At 37.6% G+C, this 19,370-nt stretch overlaps 1 protein-coding gene across 1 annotated transcript; it reads right to left on the reverse strand.

Annotated features, from left to right (window-relative positions):
* Window positions 1–1,576: 1,576 nt before the first annotated feature.
* Window positions 1,577–16,992, reverse strand: LOC121384101 (ubiquitin-related modifier 1-like). Its single transcript, XM_041514335.1, has 5 exons — window positions 16,756–16,992; window positions 13,374–13,444; window positions 4,739–4,820; window positions 3,636–3,684; window positions 1,577–2,180 (listed from the first exon to the last, which is right to left on the reverse strand). The coding sequence occupies exons 1-5, from the start codon at window positions 16,782–16,784 to the stop codon at window positions 2,112–2,114; spliced, it is 300 nt and encodes a 99-aa protein (XP_041370269.1). The 5' UTR covers window positions 16,785–16,992; the 3' UTR covers window positions 1,577–2,111.
* Between the last annotated feature and the right edge of the window lie 2,378 nt (window positions 16,993–19,370).

The following is a 19,370-nucleotide window of genomic DNA, read 5'->3' on the forward strand; positions in this document are numbered from 1 at the left end:
TTAATTAAAGGGACATTCCTGAGTTTCCTGCATTGTAAGATGTTTCTGACTAATAAAATATTTCTACAACTAAACTTGCATATTAAATATATTTTCTTGTTTAAAATATCAGTGTCTGTATATTCAATTTGCTTCTGGTCGTCTTAATATTTGTAAGAAGCCCAAACTGGATTACGCGTTTTTCAGTGTCAGTATGTGTTGGTGGTCCGTGTATGTATCTTTCCAACACACAAAGCTCTTGTTTGAGTTTACTCTACCTTTAAGGAATTAGGTAAATACCGACAGATGTCACAGATTTAAAGCTGCAATGTCGGTTTATAGCATTTAAAATACTATTTCTCTCTCAAATTGTTTCTTGCTCGAAACCTTATTTTTGTTCACCTTTAATCATATAAAATGTGTTTGTAAGTGTATAATCACAGTCAAGTTCTTCAGACACTCCACAACACAAACATTTTTAATTTATCCGAATATATTTGGGGCAGACGGACAGACAAACATACTTTTAAAATATATCCACTTTAGGTTGCTAGGTAACTGGTTTAAGGACTAAGTTCTGTCTCTGTCCACCAATCCAACTAAAACTTAAACCAAACATGAACCATGCACCTGGATCAAATTCATGACGACATGCACTTGAGAAGCTTGTTGATCACCCATATAAATTACAACAGACATTAATTAAAGGGACTTTCCTGAGTTTCCTGCATTGTAAGATGTTTCTGACTAATAAAATATTTCTACAACTAAACTTGCATATTAAATATATTTTCTTGTTTAAAATATCAGTGTCTGTATATTCAATTTGCTTCTGGTCGTCTTAATATTTGTAAGAAGCCCAAAAATATTTTAGGAAATAAAATGAAATTTAACCTAGTACTAATATCAGAATGATCAAAAACACGTTTAATATACAGCCATTAATATTTTATGCAGAAAAATATATTTAATATGTAATTACAATTGTTAAAAAGTCTCTGTTAGTTGATAACATCTTAAAAATTGCAGCAAACTCATGAATGTCCCTTTAAAGGTTTCAAGAGTTAAAGGTAATTAAATAAGACTATAAATCTGTCATAAGCTGTAACAAGTAAATATCAAAATGATGTCTTTAAGCACAGGGACCATAAAAAACTCAAGTGGAAATTCAATAAATATTTTTTATAAATGAGGACAATTAATACTTAACAAGTGATCCAGGTGCACAATACTGAAGATTGTGGGGAGGGACAAGAAGGACATGTTTTATTTAACGACGCACCCAACACATTTTATTTACGGTTATATGACATCAGACATATGGTTACGGACCACACAGATATTGAGAGAGGAAACCCACTGTCGCCACTTCATGGGCTACTCTTTTCAATTAGAAGCAAAGGATCTTTTATATGCGCCATCCCACTGACAGAGTAGTACATACCACGGCCTTTGATATATCAGTCGTGGTGCACTGGCTGAAACGAGAAATAGCCCAATGGACCCACCAACGGAGATCGATCTCAGACTGACCGCACATTGAGCGAGCTTGTCGGACGGGACTCAAAATTTCATACTCACAAATCAGAAAAACTGCTCAAGTGTAGGACATTTAATGATGAATAACATTATCATATAAATTGTTGTTCTGTTTTAGCACAGCGTGTCATGCATGAACACGACAGTGCCATTATGTTAGTCAGAATTTGTCAGTCATAGAGCTGTACAAAAAGTCGGGAACATTTCTTCAACATTTGATGTATTATTCAGTTTCAGTGTAGACTTTCTTCAACATTTGATGTATTATTCAGTTTCAGTGTAGACTTTCTCCAAAATTTGATGTATTATTCAGTTTCAGTGTAGACTTTCTCCAAAATTTGATGTATTATTCAGTTTCAGTGTAGACTTTCTTCAACATTTGATGTATTATTCAGTTTCAGTGTAGACTTTCTCCAAAATTTGATGTATTATTCAGTTTCAGTGTAAACTTTCTCCAAAATTTGATGTATTATTCAGTTTTAGTGTAGACTTGTTCGACTTCGATGTTACAATATGTAGGCTTCTGCTTGATGGACATTGTTGGGGATCAATATCCAGACTAACTGAAATGAACAGTTGTCAACAAAACTCTGTCAACCTCCGTGCAGAGTAGATATGAACACGATTCTATCTTTTTGTTGAATTTCATATTCGAGTTCCCCCTGAAAGAATAATGATCATGAGTTAAAATATCATACAATACTGTACGGTATGTGTTTTCAATATCAGGAACTCGAATACATTTTTTAAAAACAAAGAATTCCACGAAAATTAAATGTCTCACCTACAATAAAAAAAACTTGGTACATTGTGATGAACATCCATAGGTGGAACTATAAATCAAGTTTCAATTACCTAGGACTTGTGAGAAACTGACTTATAGTCCTCCCACAGGGAACGCCTTTTTTTCATCCTATGAAATTTACTTCAAGTTATTTATTTCTGAGCCGACTGTTTTCTAAATTGCCCACAAAAATAGTACTTTTTTGTTATTTCCAAAACACTTAATTTTCTTCTTACGTCAAACCAAACTGATTTTTTTTGTTTTTTTGTAGGAGGATGGGATGGACTATAATTTCAAAACTTTAACATTAAAGTTGATGTCACAGGTAGCACAATACCTATATCTTTTGACTTCGTAATGGCAAGACAAATGTCTTTAAAGCTTAGGACGGACTTAATACGCATCAAAAACTTATGAATGACATTTAAAATGGTGTTAAAAGGTTAATCAATGGGGCAAGGTAGCAAGATTATGAATTACTAAAACAAGAATTCCGCAAAATTAAACGTCTTATCTACCAGAAACGTTTTCGGTGATGTATTATCCACAGGTGCAACCATAAACCAAGTTTCACTGACCTAGGACTTACAGTTTGTTTCATTTAACGACACCACTAGAGTACAGTGATTAATTAAATCATCGGCTATTGGATGTAAAACAATTGGTAATGCCGACATACGAAAAAGAAGGAAATGTTTTATTTAACGATGCTCTCAACGCACCGGCCTCGGTGGCGTCGTGGTTAGGCCATCGGTCTACAGGCTGGTAGGTACTGGGTTCGGATCCCAGTCGAGGCATGGGATTTTTAATCCAGATACCGACTCCAAACCCTGAGTGAGTGCTCCGCAAGGCTCAATGGGTAGGTGTAAACCACTTGCACCAACCAGTGATCCATAACTGGTTCAACAAAGGCCATGGTTTGTGCTATCCTGCCTGTGGGAAGCGCAAATAAAAGATCCCTTGCTGCCAATCGGAAGAGTAGCCCATGTAGTGGCGACCGCGGGTTTCCTCTCAAAATCTGTGTGGTCCGTAACCATATGTCTGATGCCATATAACCGTAAATAAAATGTGTTGAGTGCGTCGTTAAATAAAAACAGTTCTTTCTTTCACTCAACGCATTTTATTTTATTTATGGTTATACATGTATGGCGTCGGTGCTGACATACAGTCTTAAGAGAGGAAACCTACTACATTTTTCCATTAGTAGCAAGGGATCTTTTATATACATTTTCCTACAGATAGGAAAGCACATACCACGGCTGTTGACCAGTTTGACCTACGACTTAGTTTGGGAGAAAGGCGAAACAAAAATGTATAAAATGGATTTGTTTACCATTAATTCCCAGTCTGCATCGTTCACCAGTACAAGAATGCCTGGTCTTCTGCAAACAAAAAAGATTAAAAAATACAACAAAATGTGATTAACCTGTATCTGTACATAGTATCCTATTTGAAAAATGAATTTCAGGGCCTCATTCCACAAAGCAATCTTAGCCCTAAGATAACCTTCAGTGCATAATGTAGTTATGCACTTAAGGTAATCTAAGCACTAAGATTGTTTCGTGGAATGTGGCCCTGGGCCACATTCTACGAAGTGATTTTAGCGCTAAGATCACCACAAGTTCATAAGGTACCTATGCACTTAAGGCGATCTTAGTGCTAAGATCGCTTTGTAAAACAGTGCCCTGATCTGTACATTTTAAAAGTCAAAGTTTTTGTTAAATTTAAAGCCCAAAGCAGGTGATTATGTAGGTATAGCGAAAACCAACATGGTCAAAATGTAATGCTTGAAATATACTACATTTTACCACACAATCGATTATGGATGTTTATAATCGATCATCACATCAGTAGATCCAAACTGATCAATTTTCGATGATAACCGATCATTGGAACATCACTAGTATGAAGCATAAATATGTATGCTATTAACAGTTCTAAGAAAGTGGAACCTTTCATGACTCATTTCTGATAAAACATGTTCAAGTGTTTTTTCAAAATTGTCGCAACCTAGTTTTGAGAACAAGGTACTTGACACATGGTGCTGGACAACATAAAATTGCTTCATTTTATTGCCCACACAAAACACATTTTTATTTGAACAACAAACACTGTCACATTTATCAGCAACAGGAAGACTATAAAATGTTGTGTAACTTTGAACTTCTGATGTTATTGGGTATAATGTTGTCTAAAATGTTCGATGTTGAAGAATATGAGGAAATGCAGGGCGAGCTCTGAATCAGCAGAACATTTCACCAAATTATCTAGCAAACTTCAAAAACTACACAAATCCTGTTATTTTTTAATACAATATCAATTATTTCGTCAAAGTATTTTGCCAAATTAAAATAAAATTTACCAATTTCTTTATGAAATTCGCAATAGACAAATTTGCTGAGTGCCAGAGGTAGCAATGAAATGAAAAACACTTACACAGTAGTACCCTGCATAAACAGCTCAGGCCTCTCTTTCAATAAATTATCCCGTATCCATGGTAACAGATCTTTAAGTTTCCCTGAAAATAAATCACACCTTCGTAAACAATTGGTCACATCTGCATAAATTACTAACTTCATTAATTTAACAAAGCCGTTATAAAACATGCGTGGTTGAATTTGAATAATAAATTCTGTTTTAGTATATATCAATATATACCTATTCAGTATAGCCAACAAGTAGTTGTTTTGTTTGTTTTTTATAACCATACTATTAGAGCACACTGATTTATTAATCATGGGATATTGGATGTCAAACATTATAAAACATGCGTGGTTGAATTTGAATAATAAATCCTGTTTTAGTATATATCAATATATACCTATTCAGTATAGTCAACAAGTAGTTGTTTTGTTTGTTTTTTATAACGATACTATTAGAGCACACTGATTTATTAATCATGGGATATTGGATGTCAAACATTATAAAACATGCGTGGTTGAATTTGAATAATAAATCCTGTTTTAGTATATATCAATATATACCTATTCAGTATAGCCAACAAGTAGTTGTTTTGTTTGTTTTTTATAACCATACTATTAGAGCACACTGATTTATTAATCATGGGATATTGGATGTCAAACATTTGGTAATTTTAACATATAGTCTTAGAGAGGAAACCAGCTACATTTTTTCACCATTAGTGAAGGATCTTTTATATGCACCATCCCACAGACAGGGTAGTACATACCACGGCCTTTGATATACCAGTCATGGTGCACTAGCTGGAATGATAAATAGCCCAATGGGCCCACCGATGGGGATCGATCCTAGACCGACTGTGCAGCAGGTGAACGCTTTACCACTGGGCTACGTCACCCCCCCCCCCCCCCTCTCAACTTCTTGTTAACTCTGAAGGCAGCAAAACTTTAAATTACAATCTGGGTCACATTCAAACACTGAATGACTGCTGATTGATTGTCATACAAGTTTATTAAACTTATACAGTGTTCTAGCTAGGATTTTGATGGGGCAGGGCGCTAATTTAATTGTAGGGCATTTTTAACGTGAAAATCTTATTTTTGAGGCAAGTGCTGGATATGATCGAATTTTTCACATTCATAAATATCATATATGTAGAAATATCTATGCTGGTTTTAATTTACAAAACGTTTTTGGAGGGAGGGGGACAATCAATTTCTAAACCCAAATTTATTATTCTTAAATTTGGATGTTTGATAAAACACTTCTTTCTTTCATCGCCATATGCAATATTATTGTACTAATGTACTAAATATAGACACTATTAAAAAAATCTCGTTCCAGCCAATGCAACACGACTGGAATGTGCTATGGTATGTGCTATCCTATCTGTGGGATGGTGTATATAAACGATAAAACTAATGGAAAAAAATAGCGGGTTTTTCTCTAAGACTAAATTTCAAAATTACCAAATGTTTGACATCCAATAGCCGATTATTAATAAATCAATATAATCTAGTGGTGTCGTTAAATAAAATCAAACTTTAACTATTAAAATGTTTTACAAAAGGTTGGATCACCTAAAAAATCATATTTTTTTTTAATTATATATAGTATTTATACCATTTAATATCATGCCCAAATATAATTTAAAATAAATAAATGAAATAATTAAAAGAAATCAAGAAATGAAAAAAAGAGAATGATTAGAAATAAATTTTAAAAAAATAAAGAAATAAAAGAACAAACAAATTAAAAAATTGACAAGAATATATTTGTAACAAGTTGCTCACTGCATTTAAAAACGGCTATTATTGCATGTCAAGGTCTAGATAGATTTCATTAAATAGCTTTTGTAGACATGCTTTTAACAAAACACAGTTATGCCTTCATAGACCAAAAAAACATTTGGTAATTCTGACATACAATCTTAGAGAGGAATCGGGTCCATGTGCAGGGGGAGGGTATTGGAGGTCGAAACCCTTACTTGCCCAAGCTTTAAAAAAATTGAAATGTTGTTATTTTTTGGTGGGGGGAGCATGGTCCCATATAAACTTCACTCAACACAGTCTATAACCCGAACCCTGATGAAATCCCTGCACACGCGTCTTGGAAACCCGCTACATTTTTTTTTAGCAAGGGATCGTTTATATGTACCATCCCACAGACAGGATATCACATACCATGGTCTTTTTGTATACCCGCCGATGGGGATCGATCCTAGACTGACCGCACATTTCCAAAAACCCCACCTTTTTAGGTCTAAGTAATGAATAAAAATAACATATAGTCTTGAAAAATGTTACGTAAATCGAACACAGAACCCTCTTCCTCTACCCCTAGAGCGTTACGTAATTAGTAACAACCCCCTTACATGTGACGTGTATGCCAACAGCTGGCCACTGTCAAAATCCCCCACTCACCGACCCCTGGAAAGGCATTGTACCATACCTCTATGGATATAAATATGTTTTGGAGATATGAGACGACCCCTCAATCAAGACAGTTAAATTTGTTCAAAAACTGCGAAATCTCACGTGATCTCTTGTTGGGGAATTCTATACTTGTGATAAGCCAATGAAAACCGAGATCGGTACGAGCCCGTCAAAAGTGTTCCACTTTCAAAATCATGGCTTTGTTTTTGACCTGGTTAAGCCAGCGTAGTGAAACCAATGCAACAACTACATGAAAAAATATATGTTTCTTAATTATGCACAGTTGCCGAACACTTAATTTATTCAATTTTTTTTAAAGGAAAAATTCAATTTGTCAAGCATTCTGGTCCGGTCCGCGTTTTATCAACACACACCGCTCACACTTGATGTCAATACTGATAGGCATTACGTCCATACCTGCGCATAGTTTGTAAATTATTTTTTTTTTTAATGAATTGATTCTAAATTAACAAAATTTATATACTCAAAATTATTTACAACTGTTATGAATGTATTATGAACACTATTCACTACAATAGAGGCACAAAAATGTAGCATACCTTTTGCAGATCAAATATAATAATTAAAAACAAATTCTAACAACAGGGGACGTTGACGATACATATATATTTTGATTATTATCCACAGTATACATATATTTTCTTTATTATTACTGACTTCCCCCCTCATATCTTAGTACACGTGTAGACAAATGTCAACTGATAACCGTTCACTGCAGCGTATACTATAGACCGTCCTGTGCAGAACCATGCAGTGTAGGAACGTCCTGTACAGAGCTGTCGTCATTATATATTTTTTTAATACTCACACAGGCACACGTTATATATATATATATATATATATATATATATATATATATATATATATATATATATATATATATATATATATAAAAATTCGAGTATTATCCAAAATATACATATATTTTCTTTATATACAAACTATATATTTATTCCCTTTACTGTTAATATGTTTTCCACCATATCTAAGTATATAAAATACTATACCGCCCTGTGTAGGAACACCCTGTACAGAGCCGTCATCACTATATATATTTTTTAATACTATTATCCACAATATACATATATTTTCTTTATTATTACTGACTTTACTGACTTCTCCCCCCTCCCCATATCTCAGTACACGTGTAGACAAATGTCAACTGGTAACGACTGGTAACCGTTCACTGCAGCGTATATTATAGACCGTCCTGTGCAGAACCGTGCTGTATAGGAACGTCATGTACAGAGCCGATAAGGTTTTGGTCCGTTATGATTGTGGTATAACAAAGAATGACAAAGCAATACAAAAATACAGCTATTGTCCGAGTTTGTTGGACCCTGACGAGTGACGCGCCACCTGTTTTATTATATCCCCTGTTCTGAGCTAAGACGCCCATTGGATTTTCTGTTCTATATGCTTAAATAATAAAAATATTCCAGGGAATGTAGTTTTAAAACTATATGTATCTTGGTCTGGGTATTTGCAAAGGCAACAATTACTTTCAAAAATTTACTTATCAAAATAAATTTCGCATTTGACTTTCTGTCGAAGTTTATCACGATGGTCTACTTTCAACTAGGTGTTTGCTAGGTGGTGTGTGGTTATGTGCGTGACGGTGTGAGGATTACCTCGCCATCCAAGCTTTGTAAGACCGCTCGTCTGCAGTCATATCGACTAACAATAGAAAACAAAAAAACATATCATGTTACTGCTGTCGTCCTTCACAACTGTGGCCAAACAATGTACTGTCAAACGTGTTTTTAGTTGGGAATTTAGACTCGTAACAAAACTGTACACGCTTTGAGAGGAAAGCGGTGCGGAAACAAACACGGCAGGGCGCAGCACCCCTCTATTTATTGCTAGCTAGAACACTGTTATATGCACGTGTTCAGTTAAATATATTGTTCTGAAGTTGCTTGTTAAATTAAAAAATTAGTTGTTGGGAGTTAAACTAGCGACAGCACATCTTAGTTGCATAAATGGTTGATGGTAGCATACATAAGACTGATATAAAAAGAGTGAAGAAATGACAACTGAATTGTTGTTAGTCCACAAGCCTGAGAAGAATAACTTATAAACATGAATGAAGAACACTGCAGTACTGGTAGCCAAACTGGCCTCTGGCTAAAAAAAGAAAAAAAAGAAAAAAAGACTAATAAAGTTTGCAAGTGGCTAAAATTTTTACCAAGCCGATTGCAATGACCAGGTGTGAATGAATGGTTGCATAATCTGTCTGACACCTCAAAAATTATTACCAAATGTTCAACCTGGTATCTTGTGAATGGGAACAAGAAACAATGTCATTCAGGATGCTTGCTTATTTTAATCAGCACTGTTATTATATAACAGCATATGTTCAACATACACAGACAGAAGACTGTTCAGGTCTACGTAGACCACTGGCACATTATACCTACATGGAGAAGACTGGAACATTATACCTACACATGGAAGACTGGCACATTATACCTACACGGAGAAGACTGGCACATTATACCTACACGGAGAAGACTGGCACATTATACCTACATGGAGAAGACTGGTACACAATACCTACATGGAGAAGACTGGCACACAATACCTACACAGAAAAGACTGGCACATGATACCTATACGGAGGAGACTGGCACATATACCTACACTGAGAAGACTGACACACGATACCTACAGGGAGAAGACTGGCACATTATACCTACATGGAGAAGACTGGCACATTATACCTACATGGAGAAGACTGGCATGTTATACCTACATGGAGAAGACTGGTACACAATACCTACACGGAGAAGACTGGCACACGATACCTACATTGAGAAGACTGGCACACTATACCTACACGGAGAAGACTGGCACATTATACCTACACGGAGAAGACTGGCACACGATAACTACATGGAGAAGACTGGCACATTATACCTACATGGAGAAGACTGGCACATTATACCTACACGGAGAAGACTGGCATATACCTACACGGAGAAGACTGGCACACGATACCTACATTGAGAAGACTGGCACACTATACCTACATGGAGAAGACTGGCACATTATACCTACATGGAGAAGACTGGCACATTATACCTACACGGAGAAGACTGGCACATTATACCTACACGGAGAAGACTGGCACACGATACCTACATTGAGAAGACTGGCACACTATACCTACACGGAGAAGACTGGCACATTATACCTACACGGAGAAGACTGGCACACGATAACTACATGGAGAAGACTGGCACATTATACCTACATGGAGAAGACTGGCACATTATACCTACACGGAGAAGACTGGCATATACCTACACGGAGAAGACTGGCACACGATACCTACATTGAGAAGACTGGCACACTATACCTACACAGAGAAGACTGGCACATGATACCTACACAGAGAAGACTGGCACACGATACCTACACAGAGAAGACTGGCACATTATACCTACACGGAGAGGACTGGCACACGATACCTACATGGAGAAGACTGGCACATTATACCTACATGGAGAAGACTGGCACATTATACCTACACGGCAGGGGTGGGGGAAAGGACCTTTTCTCTCGGTCTGGGACCGATTCTCGATCTCTGAGACCGAAAATATTTTTTTTAAACGTGTTTGCCGGTCCCACTTTTGTCATTCTTGTCGGTCCGAAGCACCTGTCCATTTCTATTATTGGCACAAATTCTTATCGGTCAAGTGGACCGGCCTGCCCAGACATCCGTATCTCATGCATGGTTTAAAATAATAAATAAATAGTGGTCAATATGGCTTGTGTTTCAGACGTATGTGATTTTAAAGTCTGCCTAAGTATATATCGTCAGTCACTGAAGTGGGACTTAAGTAGTGTCAATCCACAGCCACTAGGCTAGACATTAAAGTTGCTGAGCCAGTCAAGAGATTAAACGGATGTTAACATTAACACCATTGTTGGTGAGAGAGCCATCAAGGTATTACACTCCAATTAAAACAAAGGACCCAGAGTTTGCAACTGGTTACAATCAACACCTGTCAACACCTATGTACGGAGCTTTGTCTGGCCGAGTGTCCCTGTCGGAAGCAAGAGACTTTTGTGCAATACAAACTGCTTGAAATAGCATAAAATATACTGAAATAATCTATAAATGTATTTATTGTTGACTGTTCAATGTAGTCTATCCAATAATTATAAAGGATTTTAAAGTTAACAAAAGGTTTCCAATTTTTTGTTAACAAGTGGGAGTAAGCAGAACAGCTACATGTACTGGTTATCTCAAGAGCCAGTAGAGGTCAAATTTCATCCAACCAGTGATGACGTTATTAATCTCTTTATCTAAACATGTGCTGGCTCAGGCTGTCAAATGCTTCAACGGTGCAATCTTTTATTAATTTTCAGGACACAGTACTGGATACTCGTACTTTTTATACATATATGGGATTTAAATGCATAACTTTTATTCCTTTTTTTATATTATTTATTCCATTATGTAAAATATATACAATTTGTGAGTTGTGTTTTTTTCACTCGAATCACGAATGTGATACAAACAAAAGTTCTTTTTTTATTCCTTTCTCCCCCCCCCCCCCCCACCCCGTTAATGACGACATCAAGCGGGACCGATTGACAATTTTATTTCCCCCCACCCCTGCTACACGGACAAGACTGGCACATTATACCTACATGGAGAAGACTGGCACATTATACCTACACGGAGAAGACTGGCATATACCTACACGGAGAAGACTGGCACACGATACCTACATTGAGAAGACTGGCACATTATACCTACAGGGAGAAGACTGGCACATTATACCTACACGGAGAAGACTGGCACACGATACCTACAAGGAGAAGACGGGCACATTATACCTACATTGAGAAGACCGGCACACGATACCTACACAGAGAAGACTGGCACATTATACCTACATGGAGAAGACTGGCACATTATACCTACATTGAGAAGACCGGCACATTATACCTACATGGAGAAGACTGGCACATTATACCTACATTTAGAAAATTGGCACAAGATACCTACACGGAGAAGACTGGCACATTATACCTACATTGAGAAGACTGGCACATTATACCTACATTGAGAAGACTGGCACATTATACCTACATGGAGAAGACTGACATTATATCTACATTGAGAAGACTGGCACATTATACCTACATTGAGAAGACGGGCACATTATACCTACACGGAGAAGACTGGCACATTATATCTACATTGAGAAGACGGGCACATTATACCTACACAGAGAAGACTGGCACATTATACCTATATGGAGAAGACTGGCACATGATACCTACACAGAGAAGACTGGCACATGATACCTACACAGAGAAGACTGGCACACGATACCTACACAGAGAAGACTGGCACACGATACCTACACAGAGAAGACTGGCACATGATACCTACACGGAGAAGACTGACACACGATACCTACACGGAGAAGACTGGCACACGATAACTACATGGAGAAGACTGGCACATTATACCTACACGGAGAAGACTGGCACATTATACCTACACGGAGAAGACTGGCACACGATACCTACATTGAGAAGACTGGCACACTATACCTACACGGAGAAGACTGGCACATTATACCTACACGGAGAAGACTGGCACACGATAACTACATGGAGAAGACTGGCACATTATACCTACATGGAGAAGACTGGCACATTATACCTACACGGAGAAGACTGGCATATACCTACACGGAGAAGACTGGCACACGATACCTACATTGAGAAGACTGGCACACTATACCTACATGGAGAAGACTGGCACATTATACCTACATGGAGAAGACTGGCACACTATACCTACATGGAGAAGACTGGCACATTATACCTACACGGAGAAGACTGGCACACGATACCTACACGGAGAAGACTGGCACATTATACCTACACGGAGAAGACTGGCACACGATAACTACACGGAGAAGACTGGCACATTATACCTACACAGAGAAGACTGGCACACGATACCTACACGGAGAAGACTAGCACACGATATCTACACAGAGAAGACTGGCACATTATACCTACACGGAAAGGACTGGCACACGATACCTACATGGAGAAGACTGGCACATTATACCTACACGGAGAAGACTGGCATATTATACCTACACGGAGAAGACTGGCACAATATACCTACATGGAGAAGACTGGCACATTATACCTACATGGAGAAGACTGTTCAGGCAGAGTTATGGCATGGCTCTTTTGCTTGTCAAAGAGCAACTCGGCACCACCACTGGAAATAAAAATTACAATGCATTTAGAAATCCACAATACAGGTAAAGAAAGTAGTCTTTAATAAAAATCAGGGCTATATATATATATATATATATATATATATATATATATATCTGAAAAATGGCAAAACCAAAATGTGTTCCAGTGTGAGCCCTCAGCAATCGAGCAACCCATTTCCTCTTAGTCAACTCCTGCGATTGCCCACGGCAATCGACAATGCTGTGGAGTTTTCTATTCTCCACGGCACTTTTTTCAATGACATGGTTTTTTTTTGCTGTGGACATTTTCTTAACTGCAGGGGTTGCTTAGATGAAAAATTGTTCGCCTTGTCACAGCTGGTATACCTTTTAGATAGTAGGTACATCTAACACCACCTCGCAGATTTGTTTCCCATTTGCACACAGAATAATTGCTCTGACAAATTCCCATTTTCAAACCATAAGCACTGCAATCCAGCATATTACATATAAATCAATGGTTGTTAGTTTTCAGTATTCATCATGTTTATTAATTACCAAGTGTTGATCTAACGTGAGAGAAACCTACTGCTCACCACCACCTCCAGCCTTTACCAATGTGCAGCAAGTTATTCTTATAGCCATCTCACACAGACAAAAGCACACGCCACTAAATGTAGGTCATTGAAGTTTGTGTTTGGCTTGCACTCTTGGCACATTTTAAAATACTACTACTTTTAGGGCTTCTAGAATTTTTATAAAATCCACTAACAGTGATTTTAAAAATTTACTAGCCATGATTAAAAATTCACTAGTTTACTTTAAATTAAGTTACTAAATAATAGTAAAAATTGGATATATGTCACCTAAAGAGAAAGATATAGCTTAAAATTTTTATCATTGTGGGGGGTGCGGGCAGGATATTCATATTTACAAAAGAGACTTAACTGCAAGATTTGACAAAAAAAATTCACTAGCCATTGAGCATGGCAATAGTAGTTATTTACTAGCCCAACACTGAATATCACTAGCCATGGGAGTGGGGCTACCATAATCTAGAAGCCCTGGTTTAACATATTTTGGTTATATAGCCCAGTGGTAAAGCAGTCACCTGATGCATGTATGGTCTTAGATCAAGCTCGAGTGACCTCTAGCCCTCCCCTTTGTTTATATGTTGTACCATCTTCATAAATCAAGGCTAATATTTGTTCCTCGTATTCAGCCTTGATACATGTAGTCAAGATTACTGATATCCACTACTAGCGCCCTCTATTGGAAGAAAATTTGTAACACCGATTATGTCCCTTACACGATGACATCGCTGACCAATCACAGTATCGGTAACATGTGACAATCTTGAAAGCAATATCAAAAATTAACCGCCGGACGCTGACGCTGCCATCTTTGTTTACAATAACAAGGGAATCTATAAGGAGCGTTGCGATTCGTTGCAATCAGATCTCATCGCATCCAATAAAATTTAAGCATTTTGTGGCACGATTTCTTGACGACATGTATCAAGGCTGAATACGAGGAACGAATATCAGCCTTGATTTATGAAGATGATGTTGTAGGAGAGCGCTAGAGATGATAGTGTGTAATATTTTGGCAATCGTCGACAACAAAATGGTAGCCAGCTATCGTGTCTAAATTACAATTTTTTCCCTAAATCTGATGCCAGAGAGCTTTAGTTTGATTATTCTTGAGTCAAGTTATGACATTAAACTTACAGAGGTTAACCAGTACCAATGCTACATGAAGAAATCCGACGCCCCTATGCAGTACAGTTCAAGTTTGTTTCGCATTGTGGTGTCGGGTTTCTTCGTGTAGCATTGGTACTGGTTAACAACATGTAGGTTTAATGTCATGACTCAACTCAGCTCGGTCAGTCTAGGATCCATCTTTGTTTGTGGACCATTGGACCATTTCTTGTTGCAGCCAGGGGGGGCGGGACTAGTGCTTGATGCACAGTCGGTCTAGGATTGATCCCTGTCGGTGGGGCTATTGGGTTAGTTCTCGTTCCAGCCAGTGCACCACGACTGGTATATCAAAGGCCATGGTATGTGCTATCCTTTCTGTGGGGTGGTGCATATAAAAGATCCCTTGTTGCTAATCGAAAAGAGTAGCTCATGAAGTGGCGACAGTGGGTTTCCTCTCTCAATATCTGTGTGGTCCTTAACCATATGTCAGACGCCATGTAACCGTTAATGAAATGTGTTCAGTGTGTGGTTAAATAAAACATTTCCTTCCTTGCTGCAGCCAGTGCTCCACAACTGGTGTAACATTAATGAACTGTTACAAAGGCTATGACATAATGGAGAGTGAGCATAGATGGATGGTTTTCCTAATCCAATTAGTATCCTATGGCTGGTATATCATAGCATTGGCTGTCCAATAAACATGTGGAAAAGTTAATAAAACTTAAATGTTAACTTATAATTATCTAAATAGCATGTGTTGGCTATCATGTTGACAGTAGTTACCTTCTCTCACTAGTAAACAAAATAAACAAATTTAGGAGCTATGCCTGTGTTTAATTTCCACATTAATAAAATCAATTTAAGAATATTTCAAAATTGGGACCTTACAGTCATCCTCCACCAAACCCCTCCCCCAACAAAAAAAACCCCAAACAACACTGATATCCCTTATTTAAAAAAATACAATTCGATATTTTTTATGCAAGCCCATGGAAAAGTGAATAAAACCTAAATGTTAACTTATAATTGTCTGAATAGCATGTGTCCAAACCCTCCCGCAAAAGCCGAGGTCCACTTTTTTCCTTTTTAAAAAATATTGCAAAAATAGTTGACCAACTTTTGCAATTTTCTCATAAAACAATATTTGCTGTCTTCATCATTTAGCACAGTTGAACCCCTTACGAAAGCTGCAGTGTACATGATTCAGAATGTCCAAGTAATCTGGCAAAAAAAACAAAAAAACAACGAAAAGTCAAAAGGAACCTACATGTAGCAAACATCTTTAACATGTTTAATTATACTTGCTAGCATTATACCTCGTAACATTCGATAATCACATGGCAATGACAGCAGTTCACCTTCCATTGATTTATCAACCAAAGTTAGAAATAAAAGGTTAACAACAGAAAGTGATCCTGCTAGGTCAGCTCAGGTCATAGATTTTTAATGTGCTACATTCAGAACAAGCTGTTGTAGCACACACGTCATTGGCGCTGGTGTGGACATTCCCCAGCTCCTCCGTCCAGGACAGGAAAAGGTTTGAATTGAGTGGGAGAGGGGTCGCCCTTGCAGGCATGTGCAATGGAACACAAGCGGATCTTGCCCGTTATTGTTTGGGGATACCTGTGCCCTTCCCCACCCCTGTAACAAACCTAAACTCCAAGGTAACAGCAATACTCATAGCAGAGGTAAACGCATCACGTGTTCAGGTTGTCTTGTCCTAAATCAATTCTCATTGACGATAATGTTTCCCACTTCCTCTTAGCTGTGTGTCGGCCAACTCAGGCAATATACTAAATAAAAGTATATGAATTGATTGAGAATAGATGATAGTATTTACGCAAAAAAGCACTGTCAAATATTACTGCCGAACAGCAGTTGCGTAACGTCTTGCGTTTACTCTATACATATTTGACAGTGCACTGCCACCTATGACACGGAAGTTCCTAGTATGATTTAACGTAACCTTCAGATTATCGACAGGTGTAACACAAACTGTAGCACGGACCAGGACTACGATTGATTCGTAGGATATAAAATAAGAAAGGGGGGAAAAGGAGGAGAGGGAATTGAGAGAGAGAGAGAGAGAGAGAGAGAGAGAGAGAGAGAGAGAGAGAGAGAGAGAGAGAGAGAGAGAGAGAGAGAGAGAGAGAGAGAGAGAGAGAGAGAGCAAAATAAATAAATAAAAATGAACGGACTTTAAAATTAATTTGGCCTAGTTTATTAATTAATGGAGGACGTAAATTAACTGGTATAAAGGCCTAACAACCAACGGCCACTATAAAACTGGTCCAATGCTTTTTCTCTGTTTTACCTATATATAACAGCCACCTGCCCTACGCGGTCAGCGGTCACTCTTTATAAAAAAAAAAAAAAAAAAAAAAAAAAAAATGTTTGAACTTGCTGTTATGGACACAAGACGGGCATACCCTGAACAAATAGAGCCGAATTTACGAAGCCTGTTTTTCTTAGACGCAAGTGTTTATGCATTGTAAATGTGTGTAGTTTACTACGTGTGTGACCGGCCTCGGTGGCGTCGTGGTTAGCCATCGGTCTACAGGCTGGTAGGTACTGGGTTCGGATCCCAGTCGAGGCATGGGTTTTTTAATCCAGATACCGACTCCAAACCCTGAGTGAGTGCACCGCAAGGCTCAATGGGTAGTTGTAAACCACTTGCACCGACTAGTGGTCCATAACTGGTTCAACAAAGGCCATGGTTTGTGCTATCCTGCCTGTGGGAAGCACAAATAAAAGATCCCTTGCTGCCTGTCATAAAAGAGTAGCCTATGTGGCGACAGCGGGTTTCCTCTCAAAATCTGTGTGGTCCTTAACCATGTCTGACGCCATATAACCGTAAATAAAATGTGTTGAGTGAGTCGTTAAATAAAACATTTCTTTCTTTCTTTTTAATACGTAAGGCTTTGTAAATTCGGCCCATATTTTTTTTTTTTTTACCACTAGAGCACATTAATTAGTCATCGGCTATTGGATGTCAAACATTTGGTAATTCTTACTCGTAGTCATCAGAAGAAACCTGCTACATTTTCTCTAATGCAGCAAGTGAAATAACTCGAGTTTACTCTCTTCTTAAACGTAGGCTAACCCATGTTACCTGCCAGTGTGATATATTTTAAAGATTGTTTAATCTATGATGTAATATTATGCCCATTGGCAATAGTAGTCACTTATTACTATTATGTATGACAGTAAGTTTCCATATAAAAATATTAGTATGTCAATGTTTGTTTTACCCGTGTTTTTTTTCGGAATTAGCCACCTGCCCCTAACAACCACTTTTTCCAGGTCCCTCCAGTGGCCATTATTAATTAATCAGCTATATAATGTTAAATATTTGATAATTCTAATAGTCTTTGAAGGAAACCCACTAGTGTTCCATTAGCAAAAAAAAAAATTAACCACTAAAGTCAGTTTTATCTGCTGCTTCTGCTTCAGTATTCATTTGCAGGGCCATACCCTGGGGGGGGGGGGGGGGGGGGGGGGGGGGGGGAGAGAGGCAGTTGCCCCTCTGAGAATTTCACTTTTTTTTAACTCCAGAAAGTAGCATACACATCTCAGGGTTTAATTTGTATAGTGTTTCATTTGTTTATAAATAGTGCCCCACCTAGGATTTTGATCAGGGTACAGCCCTGATGTGGCACTTTTGTTTTCTTATTAAGACAAGAATTGTACGGAATTAAATATCTCACCAATAGTAGCATCCATACATGTTCATCTTAATGCGTTAAAACCCCCACAAAAAGCCCCAACAAACTTTAGAGAAGAAACACATTTTTTTTAATTGAATAAAGGGGATGGTCCTGAATTTGCTTCTATTGTAATATACTGCTGGAAAGAACTAAAGGAACACATGGTATTGTAGATGAAATTTAATTCACTACAAGTATAATAGTGTCTGTATTACATACAGAGTTGTAATGAGTGATTGAATGTCAGTAGTGTTGAACGGACCGCCATTAACATGGTCTATTTCTGACAAGGGTTGAAGGTTTTACTTGCCGATAGTATTTTGTGTGATCTCTTATTTCTTTCCATCAGTATATGTTAATGGCCAACAGATTCTTTTTCATGACAAAAATGACATATTAAAACTATTTTCTTGTTTTGAATATCAGTATCTGTACAAACAAGGGGTTTGTTGTCGTCATGTTTGTAATAGCTCAATCCAGACATAACCTTCCAATTTTGTACGCATAAAAATATATCAAGAAGAAAATCAACAATGACTGCTGCTAAGATTAGCACATGA

Source organism: Gigantopelta aegis, chromosome 10, assembly GCF_016097555.1.
Source record: "Gigantopelta aegis isolate Gae_Host chromosome 10, Gae_host_genome, whole genome shotgun sequence".
Classification (NCBI taxonomy): Eukaryota; Metazoa; Mollusca; class Gastropoda; order Neomphalida; family Peltospiridae; genus Gigantopelta; species Gigantopelta aegis.

What these genes read in the sequence shown, in the direction of transcription:
- LOC121384101 (XM_041514335.1), bottom strand. Translation starts at nt 16,784, where the DNA reads ATGAGTATTGCTGTTACCTTGGAGTTTAG. An exon ending in GCTGTTACCTTGGAGTTTAG is followed by an intron (nt 13,445 to 16,755) that starts GTTTGTTACAGG and finishes TTTTATTTCCAG; the next exon opens with TGGTGGTGCCGAGTTGCTCT. An exon ending in TTTATGCAGGGTACTACTGT is followed by an intron (nt 3,685 to 4,738) that starts GTAAGTGTTTTT and finishes TTTTGTTTGCAG; the next exon opens with AAGACCAGGCATTCTTGTAC.